Source organism: Micropterus dolomieu, linkage group LG07, assembly GCF_021292245.1.
Source record: "Micropterus dolomieu isolate WLL.071019.BEF.003 ecotype Adirondacks linkage group LG07, ASM2129224v1, whole genome shotgun sequence".
NCBI classification, from domain to species: Eukaryota; Metazoa; Chordata; class Actinopteri; order Centrarchiformes; family Centrarchidae; genus Micropterus; species Micropterus dolomieu.
In genome coordinates, this window is record NC_060156.1 from 23,749,967 (window position 1) to 23,767,049 (window position 17,083).

Genomic DNA, 17,083 nt, shown 5'->3' on the forward strand with positions numbered 1-17,083 from the left:
TGTGTAAATAGCCTCCTTTATGTAGGTGAGGTACATTCACTCCTCCATTTGATCTGAACAACACAGGCCAGTATCAAATAGCCATTCCCCTGTTCAATCTACAAAGTAGTGTGGATGGTTTCATGAGACTCCAGCGCCTTGGTATTCTTCTCAGCATGAACAAGCTTGACAGTATGTGTGCATGATGGGGCAAGGTGCACACATAAGCTGGCCCTCCTTTATTAGCACAGGGGCTCTTCCAGATAGAGAAATACCAGATGCAAACACACCCCAACCTAGATTTACTTTGCATCTGACATGCGGATGAAGCGTGAACACACAGAAATGATATATAAGATCACACTAAACATGATACATAGCTGCACTTTGATGTTAGCCCAGGCCTTAAATATGATCTGTGGGGCTTTGATGCTGATTTATGACCATATCAGAGTGCAAATGCAAAGCTGTGGCCCCGCAACCCTAACCATAACTGGCAAGGCAATAAGTGGTAAAACCAGGCTACTTGTGGTCACAGCACTATACTCCATTATGAGAGGGGAGCGGAGTGAAAAGGTTGCGCTTGTTCATTTTCCTCCACCTTTGACTGTGCTTGAACATTACGTGACTCACTTGGCGAATGCTTCTCATCGCATTAGAAGAAACAACGCCACAGTGCACACGCTTAAAACACGGGTCATCGCAGCAGAAAACTGAACCCATACTGGCGATATGGGTATGAACGCTACAGAAGCAGATGCTGAACGATACTACTTAATGTTCCAGTACCATGGATGGACAGAAACTGCAGAAGCACATTAATATCTTGACTCTGTGTGTCATCAGCAATGGTTGTCTCTGCCGATGGGGATGCTCGCTCACAAAATGTTCACTGACAGTGATATCAAATGACCTACTAAAGCGAAAGTGCCATCAGCTTTTATTTATAAAAAAAACAGTTTAACTCCTTTTCTAGTATCAAATTCTGAACAGCTCAAAGCCACATTGCTCAATTTGGTCATCTAATAGGCTAGCATGAAGTCTGGGCTTCCAGAGTCTTTCTTGCCAGAAGCCAAGCGTTGTGGGAAGCCATATGATGTGAGGGGATAAGTCTCCATCAGCATCTTATTATTTTTCAGACAGCATTTAATAAAAGAGAACCGGAAGGAGCAGAGAACTATTACATCTCGCATGAGCTATTCACACTGATGCAGATGCCCAGGCAAGTTCACTCAGCCACTGGAAGAGCCATTGGTAGATGATGTGATATTTACTGGACCGTGGAGCAAAATAATCATTCAGAAAACAGGATATTGCAGTATTGACTTGAGCAATCACTAAACTGCAAGAGGCTGTTCGTTCCCCTCGGTTGTGAAGATGATCCAGACAGAATCCTAAAATTGGTACTTCAGTGCTATATCAAATCCCTGGCCTACAAATGAAGCTGCACGGCAGAGAAAAACTTCATCACATTGAAACTGCACATTTTCCCTGTGCTAGAGCGATGTCCTAATAAAACACACACGTAAAATCGAGTCCATTTTTCCTCAAGATTACGCATCACTAACTGAAAACTATATATTCTCAAAAAAGCACAATCACACAACAAAATTGTGGTTAATTTTGGTGGCAGATGGCGACCCTGTCAAACCTACTGGGCACTTTGGCAAGCACCCAGCTGATGAATGCTCATGTCGTCATTTCCAAACTCAGACAGAATAACACAATAAAGAGATCTTCACTTGGCAGGTCGAAGTCTAAATGGACATGTATCTGTTGCCAGAGAATACAAGAAGCAACACTTTATATAGGATTTGGATTTTCAGGCCAACTGCAATGTAACACTGCGTGATACGGTTGATATTCTATAAATAAAAAATTTTCCAACATAGAAACATCACATTCAGGCAAATATAGGGTCAATTAGTCTGCAGCCCAAGGTGACAGCTTTGGTGACCAAAATCCAAAGATCTTCAGTCTATAATTATGTAAAACACAGAAAAGCAGTAAATCCTCACATTGGAGTAGTTGGAGCTAGTGAATGTTTGGCATTTTTGCTTGAAAAATTAGTTAAACCAACAATCAATCTCAAAACTGTTTTTTTTCCCCCACCGTCAATCGACTAATGCAAGCAAAATAAAATAGTTGACGTAATGATGTAAATAACATTACAACTGTGTTTCACTGTTGTGCACCAGACAAAACTTCAACATCTGTAAAATCTGTATAACTCAATTTGTGCAGAAAAATAAATAACATACAATATCACTGAAAGTCGTCAAACTGTATAAAATTATCACCCAGCACAGAAAGCAATAAAGTTTCTTAACATGCACTTGCCTTGGTCATTCATTACAGCATGGTAGTCTGGAGGCATAATTATTTATGTTCTGCAAGACCAACTGCCTCTCTCAAAATATAGTGTTCAGTCTACACTTAAATGTATAACTAAATATAATGCATAATGTCAGATCATGTAATGAGCTGGATAAGTGGACACCTAAGTGGATTTTCCTTCCCATCCATACTGTACCCGTCTATACTTATTCTGCAGCAGAAATGTCACTGCTTCTGTCGACATGTCAACTTGTCACCCTCTCAGATGAAGAGTACTGCTCCTAGCTACTCCTATATTGTTTGACTCGGACCAAAACAAAACCACGTCAAGTTGTACAGAGCTTTGCATCCAAGTGATTTCTGGTGCTCGAGACAGGTGTTCAATTTCAGTTTACCTCATAAGTGGCTCTACATCCTTATAACAATCATATGCAGCCAAGGTATACATAACTCCCTCAGCAGAGCATTAAAAGTTAGTTGTAGTGGATTTTTTGTTTTAAGGTTGAACTTTGTTGACCCAAATGTAGGATGATGTTTTGCCAAAGTTTGTCAGCCCCAGAAGTGTCCAATAAAACCAGTTTAACCCACAACCCATCTGTTGGCTTGTCACAAAAGGAAAAAAGCTCCTAGTGAGTATCTACCACATAAAAAGTCAAGAAGCCAACAAATACAATACAGATTTGAAAAGGCTTACAGCCAGAGAAAATGTTTCCTTGGTTGTAAACATGATAAGCTTGACAGGAGATTGGGTGAGTATGTGACAGAATGATTGAATGCCTATGCCTAAGATTACCCTCATATACTATGTGTTCAATAATCATAATGATGTATTTAAAATGTTCTAAGACACAGCTCATCTTTAGGATACAACCCTAAACCTCGTATCAGCAAGAGTAAACAGCAAAGCACATGCAACTGCTTACCAAATGTGCTGCTTACAATTATTCCTCAATTTTTAAAAACAAAAACAAACACCCATAACCCAGAAAGATTGTCAACTACAAAATGAGAAGGTAGTACAGTACTGCCAAGTGTGTGCAAAGCCCTTTAACCACATTCTTGGGCATTTTAAATTATTGTCAATATCTCGCAAATTCAGGAGAACAGGTGGATTACCCCATGGCAAATAGAATTATAACGTTTGTGCTCTCAAAAGCTTTTATACTTAAAGACTATTAACAGGATGAACTTGTGAACAGAGAATTGGTTCTGTGGGGTTTTCTGTGGCCAAATAAAGTAAAAGGTGAAATTATTATGAGACTGCCTGTGCTCCTGGGGGTCTCTTTAAATGCTAGCGCGCCTCATTTTCCAGGGGCTGTTTGAACCCCGGTCCTCTGGAGCACAATGTATGCACAATGATGATTTTAAGAACAGTTGAAGCAGCCATAGTAAAAAAAAAAAAATAATTCCATAAGCTGCTATAAGCAGCGAAAGAAATAAAAACATTTCACATCACATGAACGCTTACTTAAGGTTAAATTCACTGGGGGTATTGTTGAGACTTTAAATTTGCATAAAACTAATTTAAAAGGTATCTCAAAGGGTATTATTCTCACTCCTCAAAACCTAAAATTGTCATCACAGGGAAGTCTCAGTAGCTTCCTCTTTTATCTCACTTTAACAAGCCACTTTGGCCCATAACTCTAAAATCAATCATGTATTGAGATATTTGTTATGTCTTGTTGCATTCTTGAAAACTGAACTCAGTGAACATGCTCTTAAATTCGTTATACTATTTTAATAAAGCCATATTCATTTATTTTTTATTTTGAAGGCTGAATTCCATGATACCCTTGTCATAACTTCCAAGGTGGAGAGCTTTGGCTGCAATTAAAAATACATGGAGTAGATCACAAAGCTGAAAGGGGCTATAAAATCAGTCTGATCCAGCCTATTTAACATTATTCTGTTGATCAAAGAGGAAGAAATACCTTCTACTATCTTTTGTTGCCCCCCCCCGAGGAACACTTCTGTGCCAAAAACTATAGGTATATCATTTAAACAAATATGGATGCATTAGCCAAGAACAATGACAGCTCGCTTGCAATGTGCAAAGGACTTTGTCTGTGACTTGAAAACAGACCTGTATCTTGTGAAGAAATTCAGCATCACGCTCCCTGACACGCAACCTAGTCACGTTTCGCTCCAGATGCTCTTGTATGCAATCACAGAATCCCTTCCCATCCCTGCTATAAAATGCCACCTCTGGAGAAGCATGAACATCCCCAAACCTCCTACCTTTATGTTTCAAAAAACCCTTGTGGTTCCGACTATGACACGCAGCACCACCTGAGTCCAATACTGTATGCTCCTTCCGAGTCGCTGGACACCAATAATGACGTTATTTCCTGCAGGCAAAAATCTCAAGCTCTACAAGGCTTTCAGGAAGGAAAAATGAAAAGGCAGCACAGGGGACAAGGAGGCAGCACTCAATGGTCCCCACTGTGAAACTGTTTGAGAAATTGCTTTTAACACCTTTCCCAGCACTCAGTAAAACTAATGACCTCCTACACCAGCATGGAGGAGACCTTTCTAATAAAATGATCCTTTCCACCTACTGTTTGGCATTTTTCACATTTTATGTCAGCCACAAGTCATCACAAAATATTACACATGTAAGGATGCAGCATGATTTATATGTGTATGGGTTAGGCCAATAAAATTGCACTTCACTGTTTCCTTCAGTGTGCAGGTAGTGAACTGCTTTTATAAAAAAAAAAAAAAAAAAATAGAGGCTCTGAAAAACCCTCAGAGCACAATTCAAAATGCAAATAATCAGAAAGTGCATTTTTTTTTTGGTGCTAATTGTTCAACCGTTTATCTTGACAGTTCAGAAACATCTCGAAAGAAATTAAACAAACATTTCATGATTCTTGAATATGTCGCTACCACTTTGTTAGACCATCCTGAAAATTAAAGGTAGTGGTATACACATTACAAAATAAACTCCGGTACTGATTTGCTCACTTATAGTCAGTAATTAAAAAAAATTATTGACATGTAAATAAGAGAATTCCTTTTACTGTTGCTTGAGTCAGTTGGGAAAAACATTTGGTAGCAGGGCATGAAACTTGTCCAGCACAGTGGAATCCAAATAGCACAAGAGACTTAGAGAAGCCAAATATGAATTTGATTTAGGAGAGCTTCAAAACGATGGCTGGCAACCCGCCAAAGAGGCTGGACAAACCACACGACAAATGTAAAAGCTGCAGCCAAAATTTACCAGCATTTGGCTCATAGTGGGCCATAATTTCTAAGCCTGCTTAAGCGGCTACTAAAGCTTTTCAAACAGACTGTGTGTTCTAGTTCATCAAGTTCTTCCACGTCTGCCCGTGGGACAGTACGACAACACTGCGGCCAGGGTAATAAAAATTTCTTCTGTACAAGAACTTAAACAATTACACCCAGTGGAGACACAAAGCGTGAGAGTATTCAGAGCTACCCCAGCTGCACAAAATGATGTGGGGGATAAAAGGGAGGAGGAGGAAGGAACACCTGTGTTAACGTGTATCTAACCGTTCAGTAGAGTTTTTGTTGCTTTACAAACTCTGTAATGCCCCAGGGTGTCACAAAAGACTGCTGATGAGACACCTGCTTTTATGGCCTAGTGGAAATATCAGTGTGTGAAGTAACTTTTGGTAAAGAACCAAAAATAAACCTATCAATTACTAATGTTTGAGGAATCTTGTTGTTTATTCTCTTACTCCTTCATCAGAAAAAAAAATATTATCCTTAAGATGGCACTGGTCAATTCATGTCACACAACAGGTATTTCAAAAATTAAATACAAACACTTCCATTGTTGGTCCTTACCGGTGTCTGTGCTCATCATGTCCTCCTTGTCCATGTATGATCACCTGTCCAGAAGCGTGTTTCCCCTCTTTAGGCGAGTCAATATGAGGAATGAGCACATCTTCCAAGCCCAGGTCAAAGCGCTTGTGCTTGGAATTGTCCGGAAGGAAAAAGAAGGCCCCGAAGCATAAGGTGATGAAGGCACTGAGAATGAGGAGGAGGATGAACTTCTCAGAGAGCCTCAACGTAGCCCTGTGGTGCGGGAAAGAGGAGGCACCCGGCGACAGAGTGGGTATCCTGCGGCCCGACAGCGGCAGGAGAGCCGGAGTGGTCATGTTTTGACTGTTGAAATGAACTTAGTTTGGGGAGGAGTTAGGGGGTCGGGTGGGTTTACAAGAGCCACAGGTGTTGTTGTAGCAGCATGCACAGGCTGGTTGACTTTATTATCTCATCCCTGCATTGATACGTCCAGAAACCAAAAAGGTCAGAGGTCCCTCAGTGAAGGAGTGACTGGTCAGCAGGAAAATGGTCATGACGACTCTGAAAAAAGGGACATCAGAGTTAGAGTTGAATACAGGTGAAGAGTTACAACTAAGTCATAGAAACCCATTTGCAGTGTAGTAACCAGAGCTTTGCCTCCATTTTAGAAAAATCTTATCTTTTCCTCCCTGCATTTTAACCATCCTATCTCAACACTGGCAGTATTCTCTGTGTTCTGTCAAGATAGAAGAGCTAACACCCTTTATATTATTTTCTTTAGTTGTCATTTCTCCACCTTGGCAGCACATCCCCTGTAACCACTTGTATCATCTCGCCAAGTCTGACGGGCTTCTATTGAGCCCAACAGAGCGGATTTACGATCAAACGTGTGGTGACAACTCAAGAAACTGGTATGTCATATATCAAGTGATAACTGAAATATTAGAGTAATAAACAATCCTCTCACCCTCTTTGGTAAATTTAACAACATTGTCATCTCAAAAATAAATACCTCAGAATGGCTCACACACACACACACACACACAGCACTTAATCCTTTGGCCATGAGAAAAATGACAAACATTTTCCAGAGGCTTAAGGTATCAAGAGGCTGTGCGATATCTGTGAGACCATCACCAAACTGCCCTGTGCACATACTGGCATCACTGTCAGAACTAACACTGCAGCTTTTTTAATGTTGCTGGTATATTGCATTGCAGTGTCATACTGCCTTGTTATCATACATTGATGGTGATAAAATGACAACCAATGACAGAGATGAAGAGCAAGATCCGCCGACATACAAATCCTTCTGCCATTCGCATCCATCGGAGTCGACTGGAATGACAATTCACAGTTGTGTGGCGACCCTTTACAAGAGGGGCAGGACATGCAAGCTAAATACACTGCACGCACGCATCATGTGCTGTATTACATCTTAATTTCAGATGCTGCATTTTAAAAAAGGCACGGGCTTCATTCCCCCGTGACCGCACAGAAATAAGACGTGCAGCATGTTCTATTTCGCTCAGCAACTGCTCCAACTGTGTTAAGGATGAATCGAGCAAGTTAGCCCCTTTAAACATAAGCAGTCGAATTAATGACCGAGGGGTAAAGCCAGCTAATGTAAAAATAAATGTTCATGTGAGCCGATTTATTTTGAATCAAGTAGTTTTCCATCGGGTCTGCCTGTATGGGGCTACGATGTCTCGGAGTCTACACAGAATACCAAGTTCATTCTCTGACAGTGCCAGTCTGTGTGAGCTTATTAGCCGATACAAAATGCTAGCTAACAAGCTAACGCTGGCTAGCAGGGAAAAAAACTAACAGCGGAAAATAAACTACCAGCCGATGCTTACGGAAGAAACATGCATACAAGTAAGTTATTCCGACATACGCGCTTGGGCTCGCTGACATATTAAGCTATCCCGCGGGTGGTGAAGCCTGAGCTTTGAAACCAATAGCCTGCTGGGGTGCTAGCTATTTGGCTAGGTTGCTAACGCTAGCTAGCTAGCTGGTTATGAACTGACAGAGGCTGTCTCTTGTGTGGATGCCGCTGTGCTGCATCACCACCTTTCTCATTTGCTCGGTGAAAATCGTTGCCAGTCAGGACTCCCGGTCCGCCTTTCAGAAGAAGAAGTCGCGGTAGCAGGCGTCCTCATGTCCACGGATGTGACCCAATCGCAGCCTCCTCCGGTTGAACCGTCAGTTCAGAGCCACATAGCGTTACAGCTCCGCGGACGATGAGAGGATGTTGATGACTGGCCGCTCTGTCGGACCACAGCGACGGACTGAGGAGCTGCTGCTGCTGCTGCTGCTGTAGCATCAACTACTCAGCCTGCCCGTAGGGACCGTCTGACAATTCCGTTAGGCAGAATTACTGTATAATATTTACAACACAACGTTGAAAAAAGTCACACCCCCAAACTGCTGCTGGAACAACGGTATATTCCCTTTGAATCAGTCATTTATAAGTGTGAAATGCAGCTGTGTCATGTATAATTTCACTAAATTAGCTTAAATGACACACACCCTAAAACCCTAAAATCACTAATATAGGCTACTTAGTAAAACCAAAAAATCAGTAACTTAAAAAAAATAAGATATTTTACTTACGTAACATTTAGTATGAGGGTAGTTTGAGGTAAGACGCCCCCCTTTACGCTCAATGTCTATTTGCTGACACATATAAGAACATGTTATTGATTTTTTTGTATTTTGAAGATGGCAATGCTAAGGGTAATATATTATAAAGTAAAAAAAACCTACAGTTGACAAATTAATTTGCATTCAATGAAAAGTATTTTTTTTTAGAGAAAAGGCATTTGCCCCCTCCATGGGTTAATAGGTGCAAATTACAGATAAAATAAACTTCAAGAAGCTGGTTAAAAGTAAGGGAATTATGTGATAGACCTATGTTTTAGAAAAAAACTTCCCTTGCATTAGCTTTCCTGTCATTTATTTCTCAGACTTTTAAACAGTGAGGTTGCTGGAAACTATATTAGCCGAAAGTTATTTATCATTAATTGATATCACAGATATTTTCTGGTTCTAGCTAGTTTGTTTGTTTGATTTTTGCTATTTTTTTAGACCTAAAAAAAGAAATTGTTAGATGCAGCTACAGTAGTGTCCCATTAAGTTTTGGTGACGCCAAATCTCAGGCTTCCAGGATACTGTATAAGGTATGACAGAGGGGTTTACCAGAGTTCATCCGCATCCACACTTAAAACGAAACACGGCTATAACTTTCACTGTCCTAAATCATTTGGAAAGTATGTATGAAAAGGGTGGCCAGTGTCATGAGATCAGATAAGCAAGAAGGGGCCCCTCAGATGCAAGGTGATTACATCAAAAATGATGCACTTCCCCTCCAAGACTATATTAGTGACCAATATTCCACTTGTTTTGACCTGAATTTTAGTCCACTTAGATGATAAATTGCAAAATAATTCTGCCAAGATTTGTCAAATTTCAATCAGTTATGTTTTCAATGATGAATGTGATAAACATCTGAGCAAACAAACAGAGCACAAAGATACTGGCCTCCCCAGTTGTGGAGTGGGGGTTTGTGGGCCAGTGTCAGACTTTGTTAATGAGGCCCACATTTGGCAGCAACCCTACAAATTCTTACATCACTTTATTTTCATGGATTTTCTTCAAACTGTGAAAATGTTTTTTATTGCCATCATTAGGCCAATAAGTATATACTTCATACAAACTTAACACATACACATTTACATTTATAAATTATTTTTCTATTTTACATTTAAGTAATTTAATAATTCTTCTGTTTATGTACATGCTTTGGAAATGTAAATGTCTGTTTCCCATGCCATAAAGCCCCCACTGAATTTAAGTTATTTGAATTATTTAACAGAGTACAACATGTCCTATATGTTAACCTTACAATAGTCTTGAGACTTGCATAAATATAACCCTTCAAAAATAAAATCTGACAAATAACCAGATTGACTTAAAAAAATAAAATAAAATGAGATGGAGAGGGAAAATCAGATGATGTTTTAGTCATGTTTTTGGCAGCTGCACTACTCTGTTCACTACACTGCCTGGATCTATACATCATAAATGGTCGCTGCAAAAAATGAATAATCTTATCAAATGCACTCTCCTTTATCAAAGGCAGCATGTGCTGCTTTGCCAGGAAGGACATAGTTCATCATAATAGTCCCCTTGTGTATGCCGAGAACATTTTGTCCATTTTTGGCCCTGACAACGTGAGCTTTGTCTTCTTTTTCAGCAGAGAGACACTGCTGGATAAGAGACAGGTGTCACTTTGTTTCAGGAGCGATTCTTCCACTCTCAGGGCAGTTTTCCCTTTGCCCTGGCCAAGAACGTACTCCAGCCAAGAGCTCGCTCTGCGCTCTCCGCAAGTGAAGGGTGTAATTTTTTAGAAACCTCAGCGATGATGCTTCTCCTGCTGCTGAATAGCTGGCTTTCCTTTGGTGTGACTTGAGTGAGGGCCACAAACCTGGCTTAAACCACAAACTCTCAAAGACATACCACCGAAAAAGGCGGCCATGATTAGATCCACTGTGTCTAATCTTGGAGCACAGAACTTCAGTCTCTCACTCTGGCAGAACAAAAGGAAAGTACAAGGTGACTACATAAACATGCAACCCACCATTTCAACATAAGTACGTATTATACAGAAAGGGATGATTGAAAGCATGAGTAGGTCTGAACACCTTGAGCAGTGTTAAGTGGATGTGCAAAAATGCACTGTTGTAGCACCACCGCGATAATCTTTTTTTCAAAGCAGTTTTCAAAGACAAGTTAAAAGGTTTTTTCTTGTAAAAAAGTTTCCCAGCAAGGTCTGTCAGAGTAGCTGGGACACTGTTTCAAGTATTGGATTGGTTGGCATGAATTGTTGTATACACATTCATGGATGGATGCGTATGATCGACACTTTTGATACAGGTACCCATAGTGTCCAGGGAATGATTCATAAAAACTTTGGTGACTTTTCATTTGTCATCAGGTAAAAAAACCCAATACCTGCTAAACTAATGACATTCCCATCAGCCTCATCTACATGCTAACACACTGGTGAACATGGATCACATTATACATGCTGACATTGTCATGTTCACATATAGCTCAAACCAGTCAAACTGTAGACTCTTAGATTTACATTTATCTGACGCTTTTATCCAAAGCGACTTAAAATGGCTATATACAGAGGTCGCATGCCCCTTGAGCAACTAGGAGTTAAGTATCTTGCTCAGGGACACAGTGGTGTCTCACAGTGGATTTGAACCCAGATCTCTCAAAGGCATGTATCTTATCCACTGCTCCATCACCACCCCAGACGCTTAGCTGTTCTTAGCTTTAGCTAGTTTCACCTCTTTTTGTGAGGGCAGAGAGAAATCTTAGAGACAAATATCGCAACATCTGAACAAATGAAATAGAATCTGCTTGATTAGATGTGACTACAGATCAGTAAGATATTTCATGTTATGCATTTTTAGGTTTTTGTAATTTGGGTAGACTGTAAACCATGAAAATACTTTCCAGCTGATGACTTCAACTACAAGGCTCTGTGTTTGAAAAGGAGTACTGTACAGTATTTCTTATGCCTTTGTCTTTCACAGTCAAAGTAGGGCTTATAGCAGGCAGTTAGTCTGTACTGCGACATTGTCAGCCCACACCAAAGTGAGCTTTCTCTGACAGGTAATCTATCTATGTATAAAGTTCAACCATAAAGACAGTCCCAGTATTTTGCTGAGTGTGGAGCCAGCCAGCCGCTGCGTCCGTCAGCTGGTCCTTGAGCTGCCACCGGCTGCGGCCTCCCTCTCAGCAGCAACAACAGGGCCACTGGGACGTCTGATTTACAGGACACCCCTCAGTGAGTGAATTAGCGGCAGTGCTGCGGCGTACAGTGTCGTAATCACTGTGAAGTCCTCCCTTCAGAGAGGCGTCACTATGAGTCACCCTCTCCGCTCAGCATGGAAGGCCAGTTGTGTTTGGCGCCAGGGCCGATGTGGGTGCAAGGAGACACACAAAAACCCCAAAAGAGCTGAGCAGACACAATAAGGCTGACAGTTTCCAAATCACAGCCAAGTTGCAGAGAAGGATGGTGTGTGGTAGTGAGAGAAGGGAGGGTGTCCTTTGCTTCAATGCATCTTTGATTATCATTGTCAGAGGGATGGATTGCTGGACTGGGAAGGATTTATCACACATTTCACACCCACAAAGAACAATGCTGCAAAGACAAAAACGTTCATTCTATACCCTTTGTGGAAAGGAGGAAGAATTAGCAGAAAACAAAACAAAAGCTGGACCAAATGTTTACAGGAGGCCTCGGCATGACATGAGATGCTGTATTCCAGCAGGTAAACATGACCAAAAGCCGCATTCCTTCAGCTCCTTGCTTGACAGGATGAAGTGGTGAATTATGACAGTTTCAACAATGTCAATGACGCGCCGCACCTGAGGGAGCCCCGCCTGTCAGTGCTCGGGCAAGGTCAACCGCAACCTTTGGCTCTGGTGGACAGCGGCATGTCTATGTGTGTGTCCATAGGGGAAATGTGTGTCTGAAGTGTCAATCCCACGCTCTAGTGGCGATAACTGCATATAGTGCTGACAGGGACTCTACAACACACTCTTGATTTTTGACATTCCAGTTAATGGTGCGACGCGGCTCCTTCCCACACTGTCAAGAATAGTGATCATGAGTCCCTGCAGTGAGTGTGGCATAATGGGTAGATAAACAGAGAGTCCACATGTCTGTTTAAAGCCATTTGAATATTTACAATTTTAGGTTTAGGTTTAATCAAAATATAGACGTTTTAAACACCCACGTTCAGTGATTCAAACATTGTTGTTAAATTCCCTTTAAGTGACTTGAAAGTTGATTGTTTTTTGCTTTCACATCTCACTGATTTCACTCTCAGATTTCAGGGAAGCGTTAACACACATTTGAGTGAAGTATTTTATGAAAATCTGATCTCCTTTAATATTTGTATGCCTGAACCATGGTATTAACTGGACAATTTGAGATGTCTGGTGCATTTTGTACACAAGCTCTTGTAATTACTATAAAAAACTTCACAAACGACGACTCTTAAATATCGACATTATGAAGAGGTAAAGAAAAACAAAAAAAAAACTTACAGTGCGTTTGATCTAATGCTGCAGTTTTGTAAGCTCCAGGAAGTCTGTGACTTCAATAACATTCAAAAGTTAATTGTACCGTCATACCAGCCATCATTTTGTGAGGATAGATATTTAATGTTTTAGTTGACAGCAGCCACATTTTGCAATGAAGCTCCTCAAATGCAATCTGTGCAGATGAGATGAGGCACAGAGAACCCAAAGTGGCTTTCAAACGCTCCTCACCTTGAAATAGAAAAGTAGAGAAAATTAAGATGGTGTGCAGAGATTCAGGTGAGCTGGGCAAAAGAAACCAAAACATCTTAATGAATTCAGCTCTGACACAGTGACAGTGAGAGTGTTCATCCTCAACTTCACTGCTGTCATATAGGCTTTGGCTCTGGCTAAGTTTTATTTTTTTAATATAAAGTAGTGGGCTGTATTACGGAGCCCTTAAAATCCCATAAGATTATATTTTTTATCTTGTAGGAACAAGTTATTATCCTGTGCTAACAAGATAATTATCAGGTTATTATCTAGTTCCCACAAGATAATAACGTGTGCGCACAAGATAAAAAAAATCATTTTATGAGACTTCAGGGGCTCCATACTCTATGCCTACTCTACTCTATGCCCTTGTCGATTCATCATCTTTTTATTGTGACAGAAACAGTGCGATGACTCAGAAGAGCGAGGACAACATCCAGTTCAAGAGAGGAACATATAAGATAAATAGACAGGAAAATACTTTCTTTTGAGTATTGTATATTAGAGTATTATTTCCCTCTTTTCTCTGTGTCAAAGATAATCGTAAAGACGCAAATCATGATTCTTGGTTACAACAACTGCTCATGTAATTCATTTGCCATATTCGGAAAATAGTGCAACATATCTACAATATATATAAATCCTTTTCTATGATTTATTAACACAAACATTCTCATTTTTCTGTTTGTATTTATCTGTATTTGATCTAAAGTATATTGACCAGTCTAAATCGTTGGATGTCTGCACTATTATTTGTGTTATTCAATCCCATTAAACTAGTTCAGTGGCGTTGTTGTTTTCCGACTCTGCATCCTGTTCTGCTGCTCGACAGGGTGTGATCAATCATTTCTGTTGCACTAGGGCTGTATTGGAAAACGATACATATCCATTTGAAAACACATCCTCACCCATAATATCATCATTCAATATCTTTAAAATACGGAGGATCCGGATAGAGATAAGGTTATCATGTTATCAGTGATGTATGGCTTTATGGGCTGGCAAAGGTCAAATGACAAATAACACTTCATTTCCTTTGACTGAGTCGCTTTCTGTGTTTACTTGCATTATTTGGAGTTTCTTAGTCAGTGAGTTTCATTTGCATTCAATGGAATATTTAAATTCACATTATTTTTTAGACTCTCCATAATTATTGCTGCAGAGACTAGTCCGTGGCTCATTAACACTTGAATCATACTTTCACATCAATGTGGGGGAAAGGTTCTCTTACAGTAAACGGACATAACATTAAATTGTCAAAATGATCCAAGATTGCATCTTCAGACAAAAAGCTGCAACCGGCTACAGATGCACTGTTTTGTGTGAACAGTCTGTCTAAACAACCTTTTATTCTGTACCGAGACACCTCAAATGCTGTTAAAAGTTCCATGGCTCAGGACAAAGGCGGATGTTCACTGTTAGCTACAATACTGTGAAACTAGGTCAGTGCCACTCGGGCTGACTCAGTGCCACAAGCTTTTTAAAAACCATTTGTACTGACTGGCATTTTCATAACTTATTACTCCAATGGCTTTATATTGTTCATGGTTTATTTTGTTTTAACTCTTTATGTTTGGCCATTCCCGATGATTATGTTGTTGTATTTTATGGTATTTTATTTTCATGTACTTTGTAAATGGCTTTGAAAGTTGCTGTTAAAATAAAGCTTACTTACTTATAGTATATCATTTGTATCATTGAAGTGTTAACAAGTAAACAAGAGCATAAAACAGATAACCACAAATAAAAATAACTAGCATACACATAAAAGCTCAGAACAGCATCTTCACGTGTAGTTTATTTTTTATGGTGCAGGAATAAAAAGTTTCTTTTTTTATGTGCACCAGGTGAGGCTTTCACAACATTCATGTGTCCACCTGACATGTCACAATCAGAATTTAAAGTCAGGACCAAGGTGAAGGTTATTTCTGATGCTGTATTCATTGGATTGCACTATTAGTTCAGTAGCTATACGTAGCAATGCACTTACTTACTAAGATGGTGGACGTCCAATTTGAAGACCAAGGTCCTTACATTTCTCCATCAGCAGTGTGTCCATGAACTCAGACAGCAGTAGCTCCAAACAAACAAGCTTTATTGGCTTTTACCAACTCCGCTACTTTCCAGTGGGAGCTGGTTAGGCACCATTTAGAGCCCAGTAAGTATATTACTGTCGTGACTGTGGCCTAACCTCTTTGTCTTTAATCAGGTTACACAGTGTCCAACCTGAATGACCCGCACTCTCTCAGCCTCTGTTGATCACACACCCATGCATGTTCACGCATAATGCAAGGTTTATTCTGAGGGAAGATGATTTTATAAGCATTTCTGTGTCTGAAGTATTAAGGCCAGTAGTGATAGAATGGCCTTCATTGCCGTCATTGCTTTTGGTGACCAGGGTGCTGATGGGGTTTGCTTAATTTTTTTTTTTACATTACTTGCTCTGGAAAGAAGATACAAGAACACAAGACAATCTGTAATGCCTATGAATTATTGACGCCGTGCTAATGTTAACAAATCAAGATGAATTATTCACAACTCAACACAAAGGGCTTATCCAACAGGGAGTTCTGTGACAGCATGCTCATATTCTTAGAGTGGCCTTTCCCAGAGTGCATTTCAGGTGACCCTCAATGTACAGAGTGGATGTGTCTCATCTTGAAAATGATAAAAGCCAGTGTTGCTGACTTGCAGCGCAGAGATAAAGTGTCTCTCAGAGAAGGATGTCAGGTGCTGTCACAAAACTGGATTCGAGGTGACATGATGCTGTAGTCAGTTACCTGCATCTCTGTCAGCAACAGGGTTTATTTCTCTTTCTATGCTTCTTTTTTTATATGCACTGTGTCGTTGTCACAGTTTGAAAGTTAAGATTTTACAACGAGAGGACGACCATTTTGACATTTTGACCAAGAAAAGTTGAAATCAAATCAAATTCTTCTGCTAGTGTTAAATAAACATCCACCACCTGGTTTCAATCTGCAATCAGTGACATCATCAACAAATTAAAGACACACCTGACCCATTTCTCAGATTTTGTCATGTGTACTTCAACTAAAAAATCTAAACCCTCATCACTTTCCATGAATCTCAACACCTCAATTCCTTTATTCTTACATGAAAGTAATCCATGCTCATCACATCGCACCTCGCCTTTCTATAACATCTCATTCACCCGCCTCATCAAATCTTCAGTACCTCCACTCAGACTGGCCCAGAAGTCTGCAGCATCAAAAGGTAAACATAAACCCCATAAACAGCTGCTGTGGAGCCTCGGGTCTTCGGGATGTTCCAAGGTTAAAACATTAAAGGTGTTTGTGCTTAATATATGAGTGTTACGTGGTTGTTTGTACATGTTGTATCCTTGAATTATGAAAAGTCCTATATAAATAACATTGCTTGCTTGTTTGAGTAGTTTTCAAGAGATATGACAAAAATAAATGCATAAATGATAAAATAAAAAATCTTGTGAAATGCTGTTTTGCAAATGATAAAACACGTGTCTATATTCTGTAATTTATATATTCTATATTTTTATTCTATGTTTAAATACGTTCCCATATTATGTGAATTTATCGCATGTGAAATGCCCATCAAACCCCCCCCCCCCCCCCCCCCC

The 17,083-nt window shown here is 40.1% G+C and overlaps 1 protein-coding gene across 1 annotated transcript in view; it reads right to left on the minus strand.

Moving 5' to 3' along the window:
* Positions 1-8,495, minus strand: part of LOC123973525 (mannosyl-oligosaccharide 1,2-alpha-mannosidase IB-like) — a 31,699-nt gene extending 23,204 nt beyond the window's left edge. Inside the window, exons 1-2 of the mRNA XM_046053626.1 lie at positions 8,161-8,495; positions 6,130-6,648 (exon numbers count right to left, since the gene is read on the minus strand). Of these exons, the coding sequence (XP_045909582.1) occupies positions 6,130-6,443 (314 nt within the window). The 5' untranslated portion in view covers positions 6,444-6,648; positions 8,161-8,495. The remainder of the gene's footprint in view (positions 1-6,129; positions 6,649-8,160) is intronic.
* Between the last annotated feature and the right edge of the window lie 8,588 nt (positions 8,496-17,083).